Genomic DNA, 19,147 nt, shown 5'->3' with positions numbered 1-19,147 from the left:
GATAAGGTATTGGTCAAGAAAGTGGCTTATTGTGAGGGCTGAAATAAAATTGTGAGGGTGCGAAGCAGAGCTTGGTGGTGTCCCTGTGTAGGTTCTGTGGTCAAGGTAATTTGTAAGAATTCTGTGGACAATTCATGTGTAACAGCAAGCAACAGACAAGCAACAGCAAGAGACGAGTTTTAGGCAACTTAACAAGRCTGTATTTCTCCCTTTCACCATTTATTGTGGTTTATTATTTGGTATCCAGTGCTTTTCATTGTGAGAATGAGGTTTGCCTGACTTCTGTCCTTAACCTCATCTTTTTATGATTGGTCAAAGGTTGGTTCTGTAATCTTGGAAGCCTTTTCCAACTTAATTGATTCTGTATTGACAGGTGGCCTCAAAGGAACTGTGCTCTGTTCTGTGTGAGCACTGAATCTATATTCTTGTGATGTGGAAGGATTCCCACAGGATGTTTCCTAAAAAAAAATGTGCTTTGTGACTGTAAAATAATRTGCTTACTCCACCTGCAAGATTGACTTATACTGCAGCCTGGAGAGAAGTTCTGTTGGCAGCTGTAGACCAGTGATCTTCAGAGTGGGAAAGAGGCATTTGCAACTCAGCACTATTTCTGTTTCATATACTGCTTCACATACAAGTGAAAACTGAGTCCCTTTTAAGTAGAATAACATTGGCCTTCCTCATGTTACTGCGCTGCTATCTCTCAAGTTTGGCATGAGCTGCTAAGCTTCAAGTGAAGTGTGTTCTAGGCARAGACCCACAGCAACTTTCCAGTGTGTTCTAGGTAGATAGTAATAAAAGCTGAAATGTAAATGGTGTCCTGGATGCGACTGTATTTTTTTTTTGTTGGTTCTCTCTGCCATGAGCTGTTCGTGTTATTGAAGAAAGTGCTTCTAAACTCCCTAGGCTCTGAGAAGGCAGCTTTGTTAGAAGTTACCAGAAATTGAAGAACCTATAAATATAATCCTTTTTTTTCCTTTGAAATGATCACTGTATGCTATGATCACTATATACATAGTGATCATGATCTGATACAGTCATCAGCAGTGATCTMCTAATTTTGCACAACCAGTGGGGACAAAAAGTTTCAAAACACATTACATGCTTTATAGTCTATACAATAATAAGATCAATAATCCTATATCAATCCAAATAATAGAAAATCCAAACCTGGAAACCATTGGTTAAAAGTGAAGCAAGAAGACTCTAAATGAGCCGATGTAAAAGAYGCAGAGATCTTGGTGCAGTTGATCAGTGGAACTTGTTGTAGATGAGGAAGCCAGTCTTCGTTAAGGGAACTCTACTAATTGTAAGTTGATGTGTTAAACTTACTTGTGGCAGGTAGTTTGACAGAAATCTTATTAATGAGAACAGTGGTTTATATCAAAGTTGTTCAGAGACTAGATGTAACGAAACAGCCAGTATTACTTGGTTTAAACTGGTGAGTTGGATGTGGTCCTGTCATGGTAGTCTAAGACCCCACTTGAGAGCAATCAAGTTTTCTTTTTGTCCTAGAAAGTGCAATAGCATACAACTGCAGCACAATGGAGGAGCTGAGGATTGAGCAATTTGTTTTCCTTGGCAGCTGAGGGCTAAGTGAGGTTTCTGGTTTTAAATACTTTACTGGTGACTTCTGTTGTGTGTGTCTCTGTGTAATAGAGAATGCCTGTAATTCAAGGCCTGCTCACGATGGTGTTTGTAAAGAAACAGTGCCTGATTGTCAAGACAGTATAGTGAGGGTGAGTTATGTTCATGGTTTCTTAGATCACATATTAGTAATATCCTATTGTGAATGACTCCTTCAGTGGCTTCCTAATTAACAATAGTTAGAATTTTCCTCTGCAGTTTAATAAATTTCCAATGAAAGCAATTTAAGCAGAGGGATTTTTTTGTGTGTGTGTTGTGACTTTATTGCTGTTTGGTCATAAAATTTTGGTGAAGAGGTTAGTGTTTGAAAAATTATATTTGARTTGATGCTTCAGAATGAATACAAAATACTAAGGATGTTCYRCTTCACCAGTGTAAGCACYKATGTCTCTCCTTTAGARTCATATAAATCATAGATTMTTTTTTAAGTTGGAAAAGACSTTTAAGATCTTCGAGTCTGGCTATAAATGTTTCTGCCTTTATTGATACGCACTGACAGTTCTACTGGTAACATTAGTGAAAGCAACCCCAGTCAAGTTAGTTTGCGACACCTGGAAAACACATGAGTGGTTAACTAAAGGAATATGGGAGTTGTTGGGAAAGCTTAGTTATGGAACATAATACTACTTTAAAGTATCAATAAGTACATAGAGGTAAGACAATTATTATTCAAGGAAATTYAAGGCATTATTTTAGGAAAACCTTAGTGAATGCTCTCCATCGCCCTCTTCCTCTAACCTTCTTATTAAGTGTTAGGATGTGAATGTTGCTAGTGACAGCTCTCAAAATTGCATGCCTATTTTTGTCTCCTAAGGCTTCTTAGTTCTTTTAAGTATATGGGGTTATCTTGCATATTCATTTATACCCATGGTAGAAGTGAAGCCTGCTGACACAGTGGTTSCAAAAGTCTGAATTGTGGTGTTGTTCCCTGTTGTGTGATGTGCTTGGTGTGACTCTGTTTAGCCGAGCAGGCATGTTTATGAATGTGTTTAAGTTGCTAATAACATTATATCATGTTTTACCAAAATCTAAAAGTTACATTATGAAATGAGTTAAAAGTAGAATACATAGACTAAACTTTTCTTCAGGCTGCTTTGTTTCATTTCCTAARCTGTRAGTGGAAATAACCATTGCAGCCTTTTCAACTGCTTTTTGTTTAACATACTTTTATTGGTATTTGAGTATGCAGCTTCATCATCTTCTTCAATAAAAAGGATTGGAAGAATTTGAGGAATGGAGAGAATGATGGATGTTCCCTGTACYACTGTATAACAGCTTCCTGTCTGAGGCTGTCAGAATGCCATGCTTTTTTTTCCCAATGTATGACTACATTTCAAATGTTTAAGCATTATGACCTCAATGGTCTGAAAAAAGTTCTCTTTCCTTGTGTATCTACATCACTTGTTCATGAATGAAAATTTAGAGTTCATGGTAGGATCAGAGTGTACAAGACATTTTTGAAGTTCACTGCTTTCAGGTTCCCCCTAGTGTCCTGTATGGATGTTGAACTACAGTTCAGTTTTCCTTTAATGGGGGGGCTTCCTTTTGGCACAGTTGTTATGTCCTGGTGAGAAAATGACATCTTACCATTTCACTGGGTTCCTGTCAATGTACAGGGACCTCAGACAGCATAAAAAACTTTTAGTAGACATTTGGCCCGGTTATAAATATTTTAAAATAGCTATTCATTTGTCTCATTGTGCTTCAATGATTTTGGTTTATATGCTTTAAAAAAACCCCAAAACACCAAACAAAATAATGCTTCTGCCAGTGTTGATTTTGATAATTAACAATAGAAATGCTTCAGATTGAACAGACAGGTCCTTTTGAAGGCCTCAGTTTTTGAGGAAGTCTGTAAAAGGTTGTTAAAATCAGATATGAAGTTATTGCTTCTATTTAAATGAATTAMGTCTCAGACAGAAGCTTTGAAATTGATGTTAAGATAGCCAGAAGCTATSATGTCGTGCTGCCCCAAATATCAAAGTGTATTCARATGCCGATAAAAAGGTACCATTTTMTGCCAAAGTTGAATGTCTTSTTGTCATTCAGATAYGATCTCATTTGATTAAGGTTAGAGTGCAGTAGAAGCCAGTTTTATTTTGTTTGTTTCGTACAGGGGAGATTTTTACAACGTGTGGTTGGTGATACTTTTCCAGCCTGGTTTAGAGGCAGTTGATTTTCTTCTGTAGAGTCAATCCTGTGAAGAAATGTGAGAATAAATCCAAAGGATTTGGTGCATAGGTTGATTCCTTTTTGTGTGCCCAGACTTAGTGAAATAACACTGGAAAAAGGGAGGCATATGTTTATGATATGCATGTGATCTAGGCAAATGAGAAACTTATCATTAGAAACATGGGCAGTTGCCTAGAGGACATGTATGTTCAGCTTTTTCCTATTCAAATGTTTCTTTACCTRTTACTTTTGGGAGTAGATGAGAAARTTTCAGKAAAGTTSCTCTTAACTGTTGTTTCTCATATCTCATATTTATTGTTTCATGTTCTTACCAATTTGAGGTGGAACACTCTTTTGGAATCATGGAATGATGAAAGCTGGGTTTGATTGCCAAAAGCCATTATGTAAAGATGTTCTTCCCTCCCAGAAAAACCCAGTAGAACATTTAAAGTTGTATTCATGTATATGTAATTAAGATACCTGATTGCAGAAATTTATTTGATGTCATAACACATCGCTAGGGTTGTAAGCTGTGTTGTTCGTATTTTATATGCCACAGTAAAAGGAAGTATTGGATTCTGTATAGATGGCTTTTCTACAAATTTGACAGTATTGGAAAGAAATACTTATTCTGGAGACTTGGTTTCTAAATAATAAGAAACATAATGCGATTTTTTTTTTTTTCTTCTTTCTTTCTCTTTCTTGTCTTGTCTGATATGTGTAGAAAATTCATTTGGTTGCTGGATACAGTTGCCGTTGCTTAGAATAACTATTGCAATTTTTTCAGCATTCAAAAAATTCCCTGCTAGCTATGAAATCCTGAATTTAAAATGTTAAGGTAAAGTTGTTTTAGCCACTGAGTRTAGCATATTTGATTCATGTTGCTGGAAGACCTTGTACTTAGATCTCCAGTCTAGATGACGTATTTTATATATTTGTCTTAATGTTTTGTTTACTGTGTATTTGACTTGGTATTTTATTTTTTTATCTGTTAATGGTATCGGTTATGTTTGTAAGGATATCTTAAAGCTGTTGAWTCTCTTTTCAAGTTCAGCCAGAGAGTTCAAGAGGAGACTTTGTGTCTGGGACAAAGACTTTGATTTATTGATGCCAGCTTTCGAGTTCTTGGGGCTAATCAGAATTGCCATGGTTGCATCTCAGGGAGCATGGCTGGTTTACGTTTATTCTGCAAGTTCAGACTTGCCTTACAATAAAATCATGGCAGTAATAATTTTATGGGTAGACTATGGAAGGCTAGATAATTGTATGTCTTCTATAAGTCAATGTGAAAGCCAAAAATCTATCTAAAATCTTCATTGTGCATGCTCCAATTTCGCTTAAAATTAGTCTTTTCTTGAACGTGAATTTGTGCTGCTGCATGGCAGTGTATAGATTAAGGTCCATGGAAATGTGGTCTGTGTCTTTCTAGTAAAGACASATAATTTCTGTTGTTTATTTTAAAATAATGAAAAATGCCTTTTCAGAGAGTACCCGTTTAAATAGTTTTTGGCTGGTTAGAACTCCCATGCAAGACATGTTAATGCTCTCTGAAGTAGAGAATTCTAAGTGTTAAACAAATGAAGAACATCTGATTTGCCTGCCATGAGTTGGATGCTGTCAACTTTTTTTTACTAAGTAGCCCCTCAAGTCATATATTTACAATAGGAATCCTACRGCAATAATTTTTTCTCTTCACAAGAGACACGTGTGTCTTTCTTAAAAATACTGCATTGTAGATTGTCTTTTGCATGGTTATTCACAAAACAAAAAACTAATAAAATACTAAAACCAGTAACAGTAGTTGTCCTTTGTCTTTGAGTCAAAGGATGAAGTGGTGCAGAAGAGTGGGGGTTTATATTTTGGGGTTTTTTGGTTTTCTTTGGGGGGGGAGGGTTGTGGGGTTTTTTTTGTTTTTTGGGGGGGTGTTTTTGTGGTTTTTTTTTTTAATAGTTTTAAATCTCTGGTTTTGTTTCCCTTTGCATTTTGTCAATGGAACTTTTTCGTAAAATAAGTACCATGTCTGGTGGCACGTATTAATCAGTTGAGTCAGAATCAACATTTTAATTTTAAATTGACTTTTCCCAAAACCTGCTAGTCAGACATAGTGAAAGCATTACCCTTCTTAATACATCAGAAAATCAACTACCTACTTTTTTTAAACAGAAACTAAAGGAGCTCGTATGTGTAGCTTTACAAGGTATTAGGCAATGCAAATAAGAAACAGAAGTGGATTCCCTTCTAAATATCCCTTTAGTGGCCTTGCTGAAGGACTTAGAAATTTCAAGTTCTGACAGTTTTTTGTCTGGCAGTGTCTTTATTTCAGGCTTTTAAGATATTCTGTTGTGCTTTAGGATTGCAAGAGGAAAATGGAAGAAATTTCGGCAAGAAAGTACGTGTCTTAAAATATGGCTTCATGGTGAGRGTGAGCTGTACTAACTACTCCTGATCTGTTAAAGGGAAATGTCATTCTCACAATGCCCTGTCTCCACTCCCATAAGCCAATTCAACTTCTGAAGCATTTGAAAAAGCCAAACAAAACCTTAAAAACCACCCTACAAGCTGAAAGAAGACTTGTCAGTTTTAGTTTTCTGTAATGAAATTGAGTTTCCTGTTTGTTCTGTACTCAGAATCATTGAATCAAAAAATGGTGTGGATTGGAAGGCAGTCTTCTAGTTCCAGCACTCCTAGCTTGGAAGGGGGTATGTTGAACTAGATCAGGTAGCTCAGAGCTCCAGCCTGACCTTAAATACTTCCAGGGATGGGATAGCCACAGCTTCTCTGGGCCGCTTCTTCTGGGGCCTCAGCACCTGACAGTAAAGAATTTCTTCCTGATATGTAAATAGAAGCCTCCTTTCTTTCTGTTTGAAGTGCAAGTACAGCTTTTCCTGCTGGGAAGGATTCTCCATCCCTCTGCCTATCTTGTTGGTCCTCCTCTGGTCTCACTACAGCAGATCCATGTCCTTCCTATGCTGGTAACCCCAGAGCAGGATACAGTGCTCCAGGTGGGGTCTCACTTGGAGTGGAGTCATGGAATCACCTCCCTAAAAGTACCAACTGCATTGGCCGGGAATCGAACCCGGGCCTCCCGCGTGGCAGGCGAGAATTCTACCACTGAACCACCAATGCTGGTGATTAATTTATTATTTTTTTTCAGCTCATTTTACACGTTGTCTTTATTTAAGAAAATTGAATAAAACAAAAYCTTTTATTCCACAAACACACAGGCACCACCATCACCTTCTTTGAGTTTTCCTCTCTACTCTTCTACTKAAGAACCTTGCTTTCACATTTGCAAGTTGCTTGGGCAGGTTCCCCTTGCCCAGGATTTTGTAGTAGCCTGAGTGCATAATGTCAATGACCTGGGGCAGCTAATGTTTCTTGCCTCATTTTTCATGTAATGGAGCCTTTTGTGTTCACTTGTAAGTGTCCACAGTTTCCATATGAACAGAATTTTAGGTTTCTTTTCAAGTGATTAGTTTGTCATGYCTACTTTTCTGAAGTAACTAGAGTCCAGGTTGTCCAAGTTGATCCTGTGATGTGGTGTGTACCACCTGCATTACCACATCATGCAGGATGTTTCCTGTATTTTCTCACGTGGCTATGGCTACTGTGCCCCCTCAGCTTCTGGGTGTCCTTTAGTCTGGAAGCTATCTTGTCGATGTGCACAAGGGCAGGGAAAGAGTCTGGTGCTTGTGACAGTGGGGAAAGGCAAAGGGGGCAGAAGTGGGAAAGCATCAGATCTGATGTAAGGCGAGGATGTTGCACGGTCAGATTACTGTAAGAATGGAATGTGATGTGACTGGTACCTCGCCATTTCTCCAAGCTGAGATGTGAAGCTACAGCAGTGCAGGTGTGGCTCTACTACAGTCTGAGTCAGACTTTGCTGGAGTTGCCCCATGGTCCTGCTCTATCTCCTCTGCGTTCCCCAGTCTTCCCTGCCTGTGCCTCGCCGGTATTGAGTGGCATCTGAGATAAGTGGCAAAATACTGTCAGTCCAATTTTATTGTTGGATCAGTTCCCTGATCTGGTATGTTGCTGGTTCTCATTATGGCCAGCACTGCAACTCCTAAAATAGGAGTTGCAGCTTTCTAATACTGTCTGCCTTATTAGTAAAATATGTGTAGATTGCTAATACTTTTTTTTGGTTGCTGTGAATTTATCATGGTAGAGGCTTGCTAATACACTGGTGGCTGGTTGACATTCAGCATGTAACAGTGGCATTCATGATACAAGGATTTCAGATACCTTGGAGTTCCTCAGCATAACTTTGGAGATGTGAGTCATGGACTTTTGTTTTTATTTAGTTGGATTTTTTGTCATGTTTGTTTGTTTTTTTTTTTTTTTTTTTTTGTGTATTTTTTTTTCATTTTTTTTTTTTTTTTTTTTTTTTTTTTTAATTATTAAAATAATCTGCAGATGACAGCACCTGAATCCTCTATGATACAGCACTTGGCTAAAAATTTGTGATGAAATGCTGCTATAGTTCAGATTGCAGGAGCAGGTCATAAGCAGACTGCTTCCATTCTGCCTTGCCTTCTTATTAAAAAGAAGTGTTGTGGGCCAGCAGAGTGCCGATTCCTCTTACTGTATCAGTCGCCTACTGCTGATGTTGGAAACGTTGCCTTACCCTCCCACTGCAACTTTCTGAGTTTTGATTTGTAGTTAGTAATATTTGTTCACTGTAAGAGTAAACCTGTTGTCAGTAAGTTATACAGATACTTGGTTTGACTGGGATGCAATTATATGAATAGAGAATTTGAGACACAGGGACAGCTGAAGGTGAAGAGTTGAATTGGTGAGATTCAGTCTTTTACTTTTCTGTGGAAAGACATATAGGTGAATAATCATTCAAAAATTGAACTATTCATTGAAAGAATTCTTTTATTTATTAGCTGCTGRTGGTTGGTGGTCTTGTCAAGGAGTTGCTGTGTTTGGGTGTAGTTTGGTTTGGTTGTATTTGACCAATTTRTCTTAACTGCATAATTGGATGGATTGACTTTTTAAAATTTCTTTTTTCTTTTGCTGTTTCCCTCCTGAGGATCTGCTGTCAGGGGCCCTTCTTGTGCAAGCACTTTAAATAATGTCAATAAAAACAAGATAAAATTATCAGTCTCTTATTATGCTGCTTCATATCTGGACTCACCAGCTGTTCACAATGGTGCCATCTATTYTGGGGAATTAATCTAGAGGATAAGTTTTTAATATTTGGACATTGACCTGCTGGAGTGGGTCCAGAGCAGGGCCACAAAGTTCATCAGAGGGATGGAACACATCTTCTATGAGGAAAGGCTGAGAGACTTATTGTTTAGCCTGGGAAAAAGAAGGCTTTGGAGTGACCTAATTGTGACCTTCCAGTAGTGACCTTTCCTGTGTAGGAACCTACAGGAAAGATGGGACAAGATTATTTACAAGCAGATGTAGTGACAGGACAAAGGGTTGTAGGCTCAAATGGAAAGAAAGTGGGTTTAGATTAGATGTTAGGGAAAACTCTTTACTGTGAGAGTGGTGAGGCACCAAAACAGGTTGCCTGGAGAAGCTGTGGATGTCTCATTCCTGGACTGTTCAAGGCCAGGCTGAATCTCTCAGCAGTGAAATTCTGTTCTGGTCTAGTGAAAGGTGTCCCTGCCCATGACAGGGAGGTTGGAACTTCAAGGGGATCTTTCAGGTCCCCTTCCAGCCCAAACTACTCCATGAATCAGAATATTTGTACAAGTGGTTGTAGAGCAATTAAACATTAGGTTAGGTGGCCTTAATAGTATTGAAACAGCCCTGGTTTGTAGTGCTTGTGAACTTTGACAGTGCTCCAAGACTATTTTAGGATCAGGATAAGGAAAAATCAGAATATCTCTCAAAATTGCTGCTAGAATGCCTCAAGATGAATTTAGCTAAAGGGAAGTGATGAGAAATATGTTGCAGTTGTAAAGTGAGCATCTTTGAATTCCTGTGTCTCCCTCCCATTCCTCCACACCCCACCCACCTAGCCCCACCCCAAAGAAAGAAATCCAAAGTTTAAAACCCCAACCTCCTGAAAACCCCAACAAATCAAGTCACCCAACCCTCCCTAGCCTAACTCAGTGCCATTTGTATGCTGACCACGTGCTCATCCATGCTGGTGTAAAATCTTGGTGGGGTTCTGTTGGAACGTGATGGATTTCATCCATCTATACTGAGGGACGGTTTTGAGTCTGGGAACAAGTCCTGGAAAACTTTACACATATCTTTTGTTTTTCTACTTCATCAGTGTGTTCAGATCAGGATGTGGGGTGATTAATGAAGAAGTACATAGTACAGCAGAGAACATAGTAATCTTGCTGTTAATGAGGGTTCAGGTTCTAAATTTCACTGGTATCTTCTCTAGAGAATAAGTATTTAGCTGTCCAAACGATGTGCAATTGTGTGATGTCAGGAGGGCTTGAACTACTGATATGCCTCATGTTTGCTCTCAGCATCCTGGTGGCTTCTGAAAGCTGTCCTGCAATGTGCTGAGAAACCTAGGAGTCCTGCTGGGGCAATACACCAGAGAMTATCTGTACAGAATACATCTATCTTTTTTCTATCTCTTTCTTTTTTTGGAAACATCCAGTTCCATGTGTACGTGCCATTGCAAACTGAGGCAAGCTGAAGCTTGCTGTGCAGATGTATGTCTTGGGAACTGGCTGTTACACAGAAATTGTATTCTGGAAAGTACTTGTAGGCAGTCAGACTTTTGGGTTTTATGGCATGTTTAAATTCATTAAATGGTGAGCCACAGCCTACAAAGGTTTCTGTCTTCTCTTGCTAAGGCAGTAACATTTTCTTAGAGGAATACCTTATATTTAATTTTGTAGGAAGAAACACCTAGGAAGCTATTCTTAATATGAGTTAATATGTTCCCATTTGATAAGAAGCTGAACAAAACCATCTGTAGAGGTATCTGTCATACTAACTTTAAACTGTGGTACAACTTGCTCCTGCTTCATCTTAATTCCCTAGCACCTTGCCTCCCTCCTGACTCCCCCATGGCCTGGCCGCCCTCACCCCCTCCAAAATAAAGCCTCATTTAGAAGTATTGTCATGCTTTCTCATAAGTATTTCTTGCTTCTTGTTATTTCCTAAAGAGATACATGTTGAGCTTCTTAGATGTTGTCGTTTCAGCTGCATGAAGAAAGGTGGCAGTGGACTGGGTTGGTGTTTTTGGAGTGCAATGTTAGAAAATATAATTATAGTATCACAGACTAATTTGAGTTGGAAGGGACATGTAGGGATCATCAACTCCAGTTCCCTGATGTAATTTCATATAAGGAAGGGTTGATTTTGGATTATGGATGAAAMTCTTAACACCCTACCTCCCTACCCCCCAAACCAGGATTTTCAAGTATCAATAGAAACCTCACACTAGATATATGAGTTTACAGTSCTGCATGTGTGGGTATGTCAGTATAGTTTCTCTGCAAGCAAACAAGCCTTCTGTTTTCTTGTGCTCATATCTGGCTCTGTCCGATAGCAGCTGGGCTGGAGCTCATGTGGTAAATCCTGCTGAGAGCTCAGTCCTGCTTACTGCAGCTACTTTAAATGTCCTGCCATTTCRGAATGGCAGATTAAGCACAGCTCTGCCTGCTAGACACTCTGCAGACCATGCAGTGAGGCAGTTCACTGCCACTTCATGATGGACTGGGATCAGAATTGTGTATCACTTGGGAAAAGATGAAAAGATTTTCAAAGATGTAAGAGCTCAGATGAAAYACTTGTTTTTTGTCTAGATGAGAGGTACATACTCTTTTGGACCCATCTTTCAAAAATGTGATTTTAAAGACTGAGATAAGGTCAAATAAGTGGAACTTGAAGGGCTATAAAAGTAAAAATCAAGAAGCAAAGATTGAAGGGGAAAAAAGCGTGTTTCGTTATAGGTAGTTGTGTTCCTTTTATATTAAAAAAAGCCCTCATATACTTCACAGAGATTTTTTTGCAGCATCAAACATATGGTTAAAATATTGCTGCAGTACAAATAGTTCTGCTCTSAGTTCTCACAGTGTTGTCACTGAACATGTTCAAGGATGTGATAATTTTGAATATATTTGCCTACAGTTTGTTTTAGAATACTTCTGTAGTTAAACATGTTGAGACAGTTGCAGTTTGAAGTTGCTAYGCAGTTCTTCATTTAATGGAAAGCTTTTTCCTGGTATTTACTCTTAAGGGAAGAGCAGACGTTTATCCACAAAGTGTTTTGGTAYGAGTCTTAAAAGACAAAAACTTGCATTTATTTGAAAAAAAGAGTTTATATTGCTTCTGAGTGGTTTTTGTTCRTTTTGTTCCAAGACTATTAACAAGGAATTAGTTGACTACAGACAATAAAGACATTTCAATAAACTGCTTCAGAGAGATGGGGTTTCTTTTTAAGTATTCAAACCAAGCAAGTATTTTTTCCCAAACTTACAAAAATAAAAAAAAAGAAAAAATCAAATGTGTGATTCCCACCCCTCTTATTCTATCTGAAAGTAATACCTAACCCCCAACCTAAAGGAGTATATTTTTGTTCTTGTAGCAGTTGAATTACTTCTAGTATGGAGCAGTGCACTGAAGTGTTGGAGAGCCACCAGGACACATTTCAGCACAGCTGTTTCAGTATTACTCTATGCAGCTGCATGAATCCGTGCTCTGTGTTAGGGAAAGAATAGGTGTGATWTAAGATGCACAGTTGAGAAGAGATCACTAAGAGTTAGAGTATCTGATATTTTTGTTTAACTTTGTGCTTCCTRTGTGAATAATTTTGTTTATAGCCATTTATGTATGGCAGCAGAGAGGCTTTCAATAGCTTGCAAGTGAAAGGATGYGTACGTGTGTTAGGGTGAACTTCTATTTACAGAATGGAAACAAACTACTTTTAAACTCTCTTGTCAGCACTATCTGAGAATACTTCTRTTAGCCTATGGTCAGAGAATTTTCTGGACTGAGGTGGTGAGAGGAACTGAATGTGGCCTTCTGATTTCTCTTCAGCTAGGTGGTACATACCATCTTCACAGCTGCACAATCTMTTTGCACCAGGTTCAGACAGTATGTTACTTGTTTTATTTTGTCCAAGTTGTTTGTTGGCTTGGGTGGCACTAGTCTAGCTTCATTGCTAGAGTTCTCATCAAACAAGAAGTAGGAATGAAAGAAGAAAAAGGAACAAGGAAGGCAGTGGCATGTCTTGAAGGTTAAGTTATAGGTAATTCCTTAAAGAGCCAGTTTTCCCATGCATTTTATGATGGGACAAGGAGATTAGGGTATGTCAGTGATGGAGAGGGAAAGAGTGAAATGAAGAAACAAAGTTCTGAATTTTATCTACTGGAGCAGAGGTTGYATTTTCCTAAAGTTGGCTTAAGGAAGAAAAAAAGGTACAGCTACTCATGTCATACCTGGAACAGAGAGAGATCTTACTGTGGGAGGAGGCCTGAGATTAATTGCAGCTAACAAAAATGCTTTTTTGTTAACAACAGGAGGGGGRAAAAATAGGTTTTTCTTTTTAGGAAGCCTTGTTTTATTTTGTTGAAAAGAATATATGGCTTGTGTGGAAAAAAAAAAACCAAAACAACCCACCTGCATTGGAATGAGTATTCGGTGAAAGGTTGATAATACAGCTATAAACACATTTAGCAGATGTTTGACTTTTGGGTTGTTCTGTTCTGGGACCCGAGATACAAATGCATTTTTGTTTTGTAGTGCTAATGAAGTCTTGGATCAGAGGAAAAATATTACCTCGGAGCTGTCCTTAGCAGCTGTTGATGCAGAAAATGTTAAGTCTGGAACTCAGTTTCAGTTCCTTTTTTGGTATTCCCTGAGCTGGAATTGAAGGCATGCCGTCTTGCCCATTCTGCTGCTGTGTGACCCTGCGGTAGCCGTAATCAGTGGCCTGGGAGATGAGCGAGTGGAGCGGGAGCGATTGGCTGGGGAGCAATTTCCCGGAGTACATCTGTGTCAGGCACAGCGAGCTAAAGCAGTCATGTATGCGCAGGCTCTGATCTCTTGGGAGGTTCATTACAGGGTCTCGGGCAAGGACATTCTCCGCTTCTGCACATCAGCATGGAAGAAGCTCGTCAAGGGAAGAAAATGCAACCTGTATGTAAATAGCAGCTGTGTAACGGAATAATGGCTCAAATGTGATTTGGTGCAAGTGATATTTAGCAGCTGTGGCTCAGAATTGTGTGCTACCTTTAAACTCACTAGTTGTGAAAGAAATTTTTTGAAAGATCTGGTGATAGAAGTAATAGTTCGAGCAGAGATTTYTGTATTAGGGAAGATATTTGCTGAGTTGTTAGAATTGCTTAATCGTAGTAACCAGCCTAATTCAGAAAGAAAATGYGCTTTTACAGTTGTGACAGTATACTACCAGACTTTTAGAGTGGTTGAGTATTTTGGGTTGGGTTTTTTTTTTTTCCTTTTTCTTTTGCATTATTTTGAATCAGCCTTTCTAAATGTGAAGGTTATCAGCTGTGGCTTTGCTTGGTTCTGTGCAAGTGTAGCAGGGATGTTTCTGGTAGAGAATCTTGAAATAGCCAGTTAACTGTTAATTTTTGACAAAAAAGAAAAGAGAATTTAATGAACTGTGTAAAATGAGGCAAAATGTTCATGGACATAGCATTTTCTTCAGACCTTGGTRGCACAGATGCAAAACTCCATTTGTGGGGATTTGTACAATGAAGCAGCGAAGTCTAGTATTAGTGTTTACAAGCTTTTGCTTACAGTTGTAAGGGCTGTGATTACCACTGCCATGTAGCTGCAATGCAGTATGTAACAGGGATTACTAATTTAAGAGATTCCTGGAAATTAAAATCTAGGGGGTGGAATTTTCCTCAGATGTAAAACTCTAAGGATGCCTGAATTATTTTATATATGACAACTAAATTTTCTATTTCCTTGTGTGATCATAAGAAGTAAGAGGTGTGTTAAAGTGCATCACATTGCAGAGGTCTTTTGTTTGCCAGGGTCTCTGTAGTACAATGCTCARTTTTTGGTTTTCATTGTGATGCTTTCAGCTCTGGGCACAGAACTCTATCAAGCATGCATATGTCTAGGAGACTAGGCAAAGATACGAGGTGACTAGTTGTAAACGTTACAGTACTTCTGCTTTTTTTACCTGTAATTTCAGGAATTCACTTAATTACATTTACATGAATGGAGATGSGGATTTTTTTTGAATGAAATTTAGTACTCTGAAGCAGTGATAAAATGCAACTTCATAAAATAGCTACTATAATATTAGMTATGCAATATGATATCTTGTGTTGGATTGGTGACAGTATTTGCTAAGTTTATGCATGGTGGTGAATTTTCTGCCTTGCAGAAAGCTCAGGTTGAATTCAAATTGAATTTTAATCAAATATTCACTTGTATCTTAGTCAYACTTTGCTAGTAATCAAGCCATCCCTTTTTCATGAGCTTGTTCTAACCCACTTGATGAAGTGCTGTGGTGTGCCGTAGTTGATAGCCATTCACAGCTGTGGCCAGTCTCTTTTTGGTATTATGTTTCCTTTCAAACTTTCTCCCAATTTAATTTTCCCTTCTGATTAACGCAAACACTTAATTTACTGTCCAAGGACATGTTTAATTTTTCTGGTGTGGGACATGGCTTCTCTGGCAGGTTGTGGTGCTCAGTGTGACCCTGGCTGGAGTAAGGCCTGCTAGAACTGAGATAAAACTACTTATAAACATWAGATTTCAACAGTTCAAGAAGCAAAACATTAGCATGTTTAGAACCGCATTTTCCTGAGAGCATTTGGGTTTTGTGGTGTTTAAGTAGTACGTACATATCTTCAGTGCCTTCCACATACAGTTTTGGAAAATTAAAAGTACAGTGCAACTTCTGGAGAGTCTGACTGAAGTCTGTTGATGTCTTTTGGACATACTTKTCCAAACAAGGTTTGTATAGCTGTTTTGTTTTTGTAAGTCTTCTAAGAGCAGATTGGTCAGATGTATTTAGTAAGGTAAGCTGAGCAGTTAATTAGAGGATTAGTAGGCTAAAAAAACGTGTGTAAGTATCCCTAACCTCTTTCGTTATAGTTATGGTCTTACTGAAAGACATCTAATTGTCAGACCTTCCTTGGAGGCTCTGAGTGTTGCTTTGATTAGGAGGGGCCTTCATTTACATGTGAGGATTGTTATGTAAAATAGGAATTGCATAAGCACAGATAAAATTCACAGGAAAAGGAAGTGTGTGTGCTGATAGCAAAGCCTTTGAACTTTACTGGAGTTTTTCCTGTAGTGCTTGAGTAATACCCTCTGCTAACAGAGTAGAGGGAAAAAACTCTGGAAAGCAGCTGTTCCTTTGTGAAGACCATAGAAAGTACAATTAAGRGGGAACCCATCAACAGTATGCTTCCTATTTTAAACCTGGCAAGTGCTCTGTTTGTGAATTATTATTAATTGTGCTCTCATCTGTATATATTTAGAGGGGAGGGCAGCTAAAAATTGTATGATGACAAAATGAGATAGGGCTCATTTATCTTTGGCGCATTTTTCCTTGGCTGTTAGGTTGACGTGCTTGATTTAGAACTGGTAGTGTTTCATCACTCGGGCAAATTTTGAAGATTGCTKTGTAGAGACTGTGACCAAAGCACTTGCTTCCAGTACATCTGTAGGACCTCTTGTGCCGTTCAACTAAAGTTGAATATTTTAGTAGACTGCCTAATACCTTCACTGGCTGTTATTTAGAAAGAATTTTGGTTTTATTTTGTATCCTGACTGTCCTTCAAGGAGGCAGCTACCAGAGATGCCTGCCCTCCTGCCTACTGTGAGCTCATCTTACCTCTGGTTTAAAAGCAGAATCAGTCTGAAAGAGAAGTAAAACAATATATTTAGAACTTACCAAGAACTGCTGTTAGTTGTCCCTGCAGGTAAACCAAATCAACAAGCCCTTCCTGTTTACTCACTTTCAACTAAGGCTACTTGGTGCTGTGTGTAGCAGTGGCAGTGCTACAGGGTAGACCTGATGATTGCCTGAGGTAGAGTGATTGCCATTCAACTCTGCATACAGTATACAGAGATGGCCTTAACGAATACACTGCTTTTCTGGTTTTTTACCACTTTCAGGGTTGCTGTCCCTGGTAGACTTAATCTACTAATTTTGTGGGGTCTACAACACTGGTCTTGTCTATTTTTTACTCCCTGAAGTATTAGGCTTATTAACTTGCAGCGCTGTGGGGCTGAATGGATAGAAAGGGAGTTGTATGTGCATTCTGTAAATCTGAGATGTATTTTGTTTCTTGACTACGTGGAGTATTATGTGTGCCCAGAACAGAAATGCAGGCTTCTGAAACAGACCACTTGGGAAATGTGGCTGTGAAAATGAATTGTTAATTACCCTGCTGGTTCTAAATTAYCCTGAACAGTATATTTCAATACCTATGTAACAAAACAAATGAATGAATCTATTTTTGAAAAAGGTCAGTTTTAAAATATTTTATGGATATACACACATGTATTTGGATACATTTGCAAAGTGAGATTTTTTAAATTCCTATTTGGTTGTCTTTGAGATATATGGTCAAACTAAAGGTTTTAATTCCTTTTTCTAGCCAAACCTTTATTTTTGAAGCAGAGCAATATTGACAATCTTTTGTTAATTAATTTTTTTGGATTTGTCACTGGAGCCCTTCTTGATGGTAGTCATACCTGTCTTCTGAATACAGATGCAGCAAAGGAGGGCTGATAATAGAACAGAAGTCCTTTTTTGGCTGTGCTTCCTAAGTTTGGGTTAAGCCACCATTGACACTGATTCAGTTTGCAGTATTGCTGTGGGCCTCTCCTGTTGTGTCCTCTCGCAGATGGCACGCTGATGGATGGTTTGATCAGCTGAACTGCTCTTAYGTGCTTACTGGTGGTGAAAGAAGGAAGAACAAAATGTGAAAGGCAAAATGCGCTGTGCGCAAGTTCTCATGCTGGATCTGAGTTGGTATATCTACAGTAGCATGCTACAAGGTTTACCAGTTGGGTCTGTAACAAGGGTGTGTGTGCTCCTGTTATGAGAGGAATGATTTGTTGGTGCCACATTCCAGCCTAAGAGCTAAATCCCATCTGCCAGATCTCTCCTGTCTGCGGAAGCGAAGATGTATCCATGGGGTCTTGTGGGAAGGAGGGAGGAACTATTTCTCTTCTCTTCAAGCCAGAGAGGTTGGGATATGGTTACCATTACAAAGCAGTATGTAGGTTCACTGTGATGGTGTAGGCAGTTGTATTAGAATTTTATTAAAATAAGAAGTGTTAACTCTTGACCAGGGACAGATATATAAAGGAGAATAGTTATATGAGTGCACACTTTCCTTCCCATCCTGAGTTGGGATTAGTTCATTTTTGTTGGTTGGTTTTTGTGTAGGGGTGGTGGGGTTTTTTTGTGTGGTTTTTTTTTTCCTCCCCCTTTATTTATACCTACTTCAATAAATGCTGCAGTGAAGCTTCTTTGTAGCATGAAAATGGTAATGTAATTTTTTGCGGGTAGGAGGTGTGATGGTGTTTATGGAGGCTTTTTTCGTTTGTTTGTGCCCTCTCTTATGTCCTACTTACTTATTTCCATGAGCACTAGTACAGTCACTTGGTGCTGAAAATCACTTCCTGATTCTGCTGGGGAAGGACTTTGGTCTGAGGGGATGTGAATAGAGGACATGAACATTTGTTTGGCTAAATAATGGTCTTAAATGTTGAGCTCAAATTATTCTTAACATGGTTACTGTATTGTTCGTAGATTTCAAAGATTTACAGTTAGCTGTACCAACCATTTATGATCACGGTCTGTCACTAGAATGATTTAATTCAACTGTATTTCAAGTACCTTAAAAATGTGCTTCTAGCAAGTTGTCTGTCTTGGAAGTGGTTATTCAGTAATGCCCTTTGGCAGCATGCCTGTTTGAAATCTGTGTCTGTGTGACTGCACAAGGTTAAGTGAGTTGCATGGTGAGAAGTGCTTGTAGAGACGACAGTGGAAACTTGTCTTTGGATTTAATACTCCATGCGTCATATTCGTACTAGTCCTTAGACTGCAACTACCACATACTGCTGGAGGTTGTCAGTTCTTCCTGACTTCAGTGCTTTCCTTAATGATTCATGCAATTTAGGATCRACTTCTTTTTCAATATTACTTTTAAAAAGCATGTTGCATTAATATGGTGGATACAAAAGATGTATTGTGCTAAATGATGACAGAAGTTTGAGAAAGTAAAAAAGCAGTGTTAACAATTCCTGGTGCTTGTTTCTCTGCAAAGGGGAATTACTCTTTTCTCAGGGACTGAGAAAAGACATTTGAAAACCAGAGCAGGCAAGAGGAATCCTACTGAGAGTCTGCTGGAGCCCTGAGTGTTTGAAAGTCTTGTCTGATCTATAG

General features: G+C 38.7%; 1 protein-coding gene and 1 non-coding gene across 3 annotated transcripts in view; one reads left to right on the top strand and one right to left on the bottom strand.

Moving 5' to 3' along the window:
• Positions 1-19,147, top strand: part of SLC4A7 (solute carrier family 4 member 7) — a 93,742-nt gene that overhangs the window by 12,991 nt on the left and 61,604 nt on the right. The window contains exons 1-2 of one of the 2 annotated variants that reach the window (XM_057375716.1): positions 13,858-13,893; positions 14,507-14,518. The exons of the other annotated variant lie outside the window; for it this stretch is intronic. Coding sequence (XP_057231699.1) covers positions 13,858-13,893; positions 14,507-14,518 — 48 coding nt within the window. Of the gene's footprint in view, positions 1-13,857; positions 13,894-14,506; positions 14,519-19,147 lie in introns of those variants that run through there. 2 annotated transcript variants of the gene reach the window in all.
• Positions 6,875-6,945, bottom strand: TRNAG-GCC (transfer RNA glycine (anticodon GCC)). Its single transcript has one exon. It is a non-coding gene; the product is annotated as a tRNA-Gly (tRNA).

Source organism: Malurus melanocephalus, unplaced genomic scaffold, assembly GCF_030028575.1.
Source record: "Malurus melanocephalus ecotype Western Australia unplaced genomic scaffold, MMel_1.1 scaffold_256, whole genome shotgun sequence".
Classification (NCBI taxonomy): domain Eukaryota; kingdom Metazoa; phylum Chordata; class Aves; order Passeriformes; family Maluridae; genus Malurus; species Malurus melanocephalus.
The sequence above is the reverse complement of the archived record's forward strand: the minus strand, read 5'-3'. Positions and strand labels throughout refer to the sequence as shown.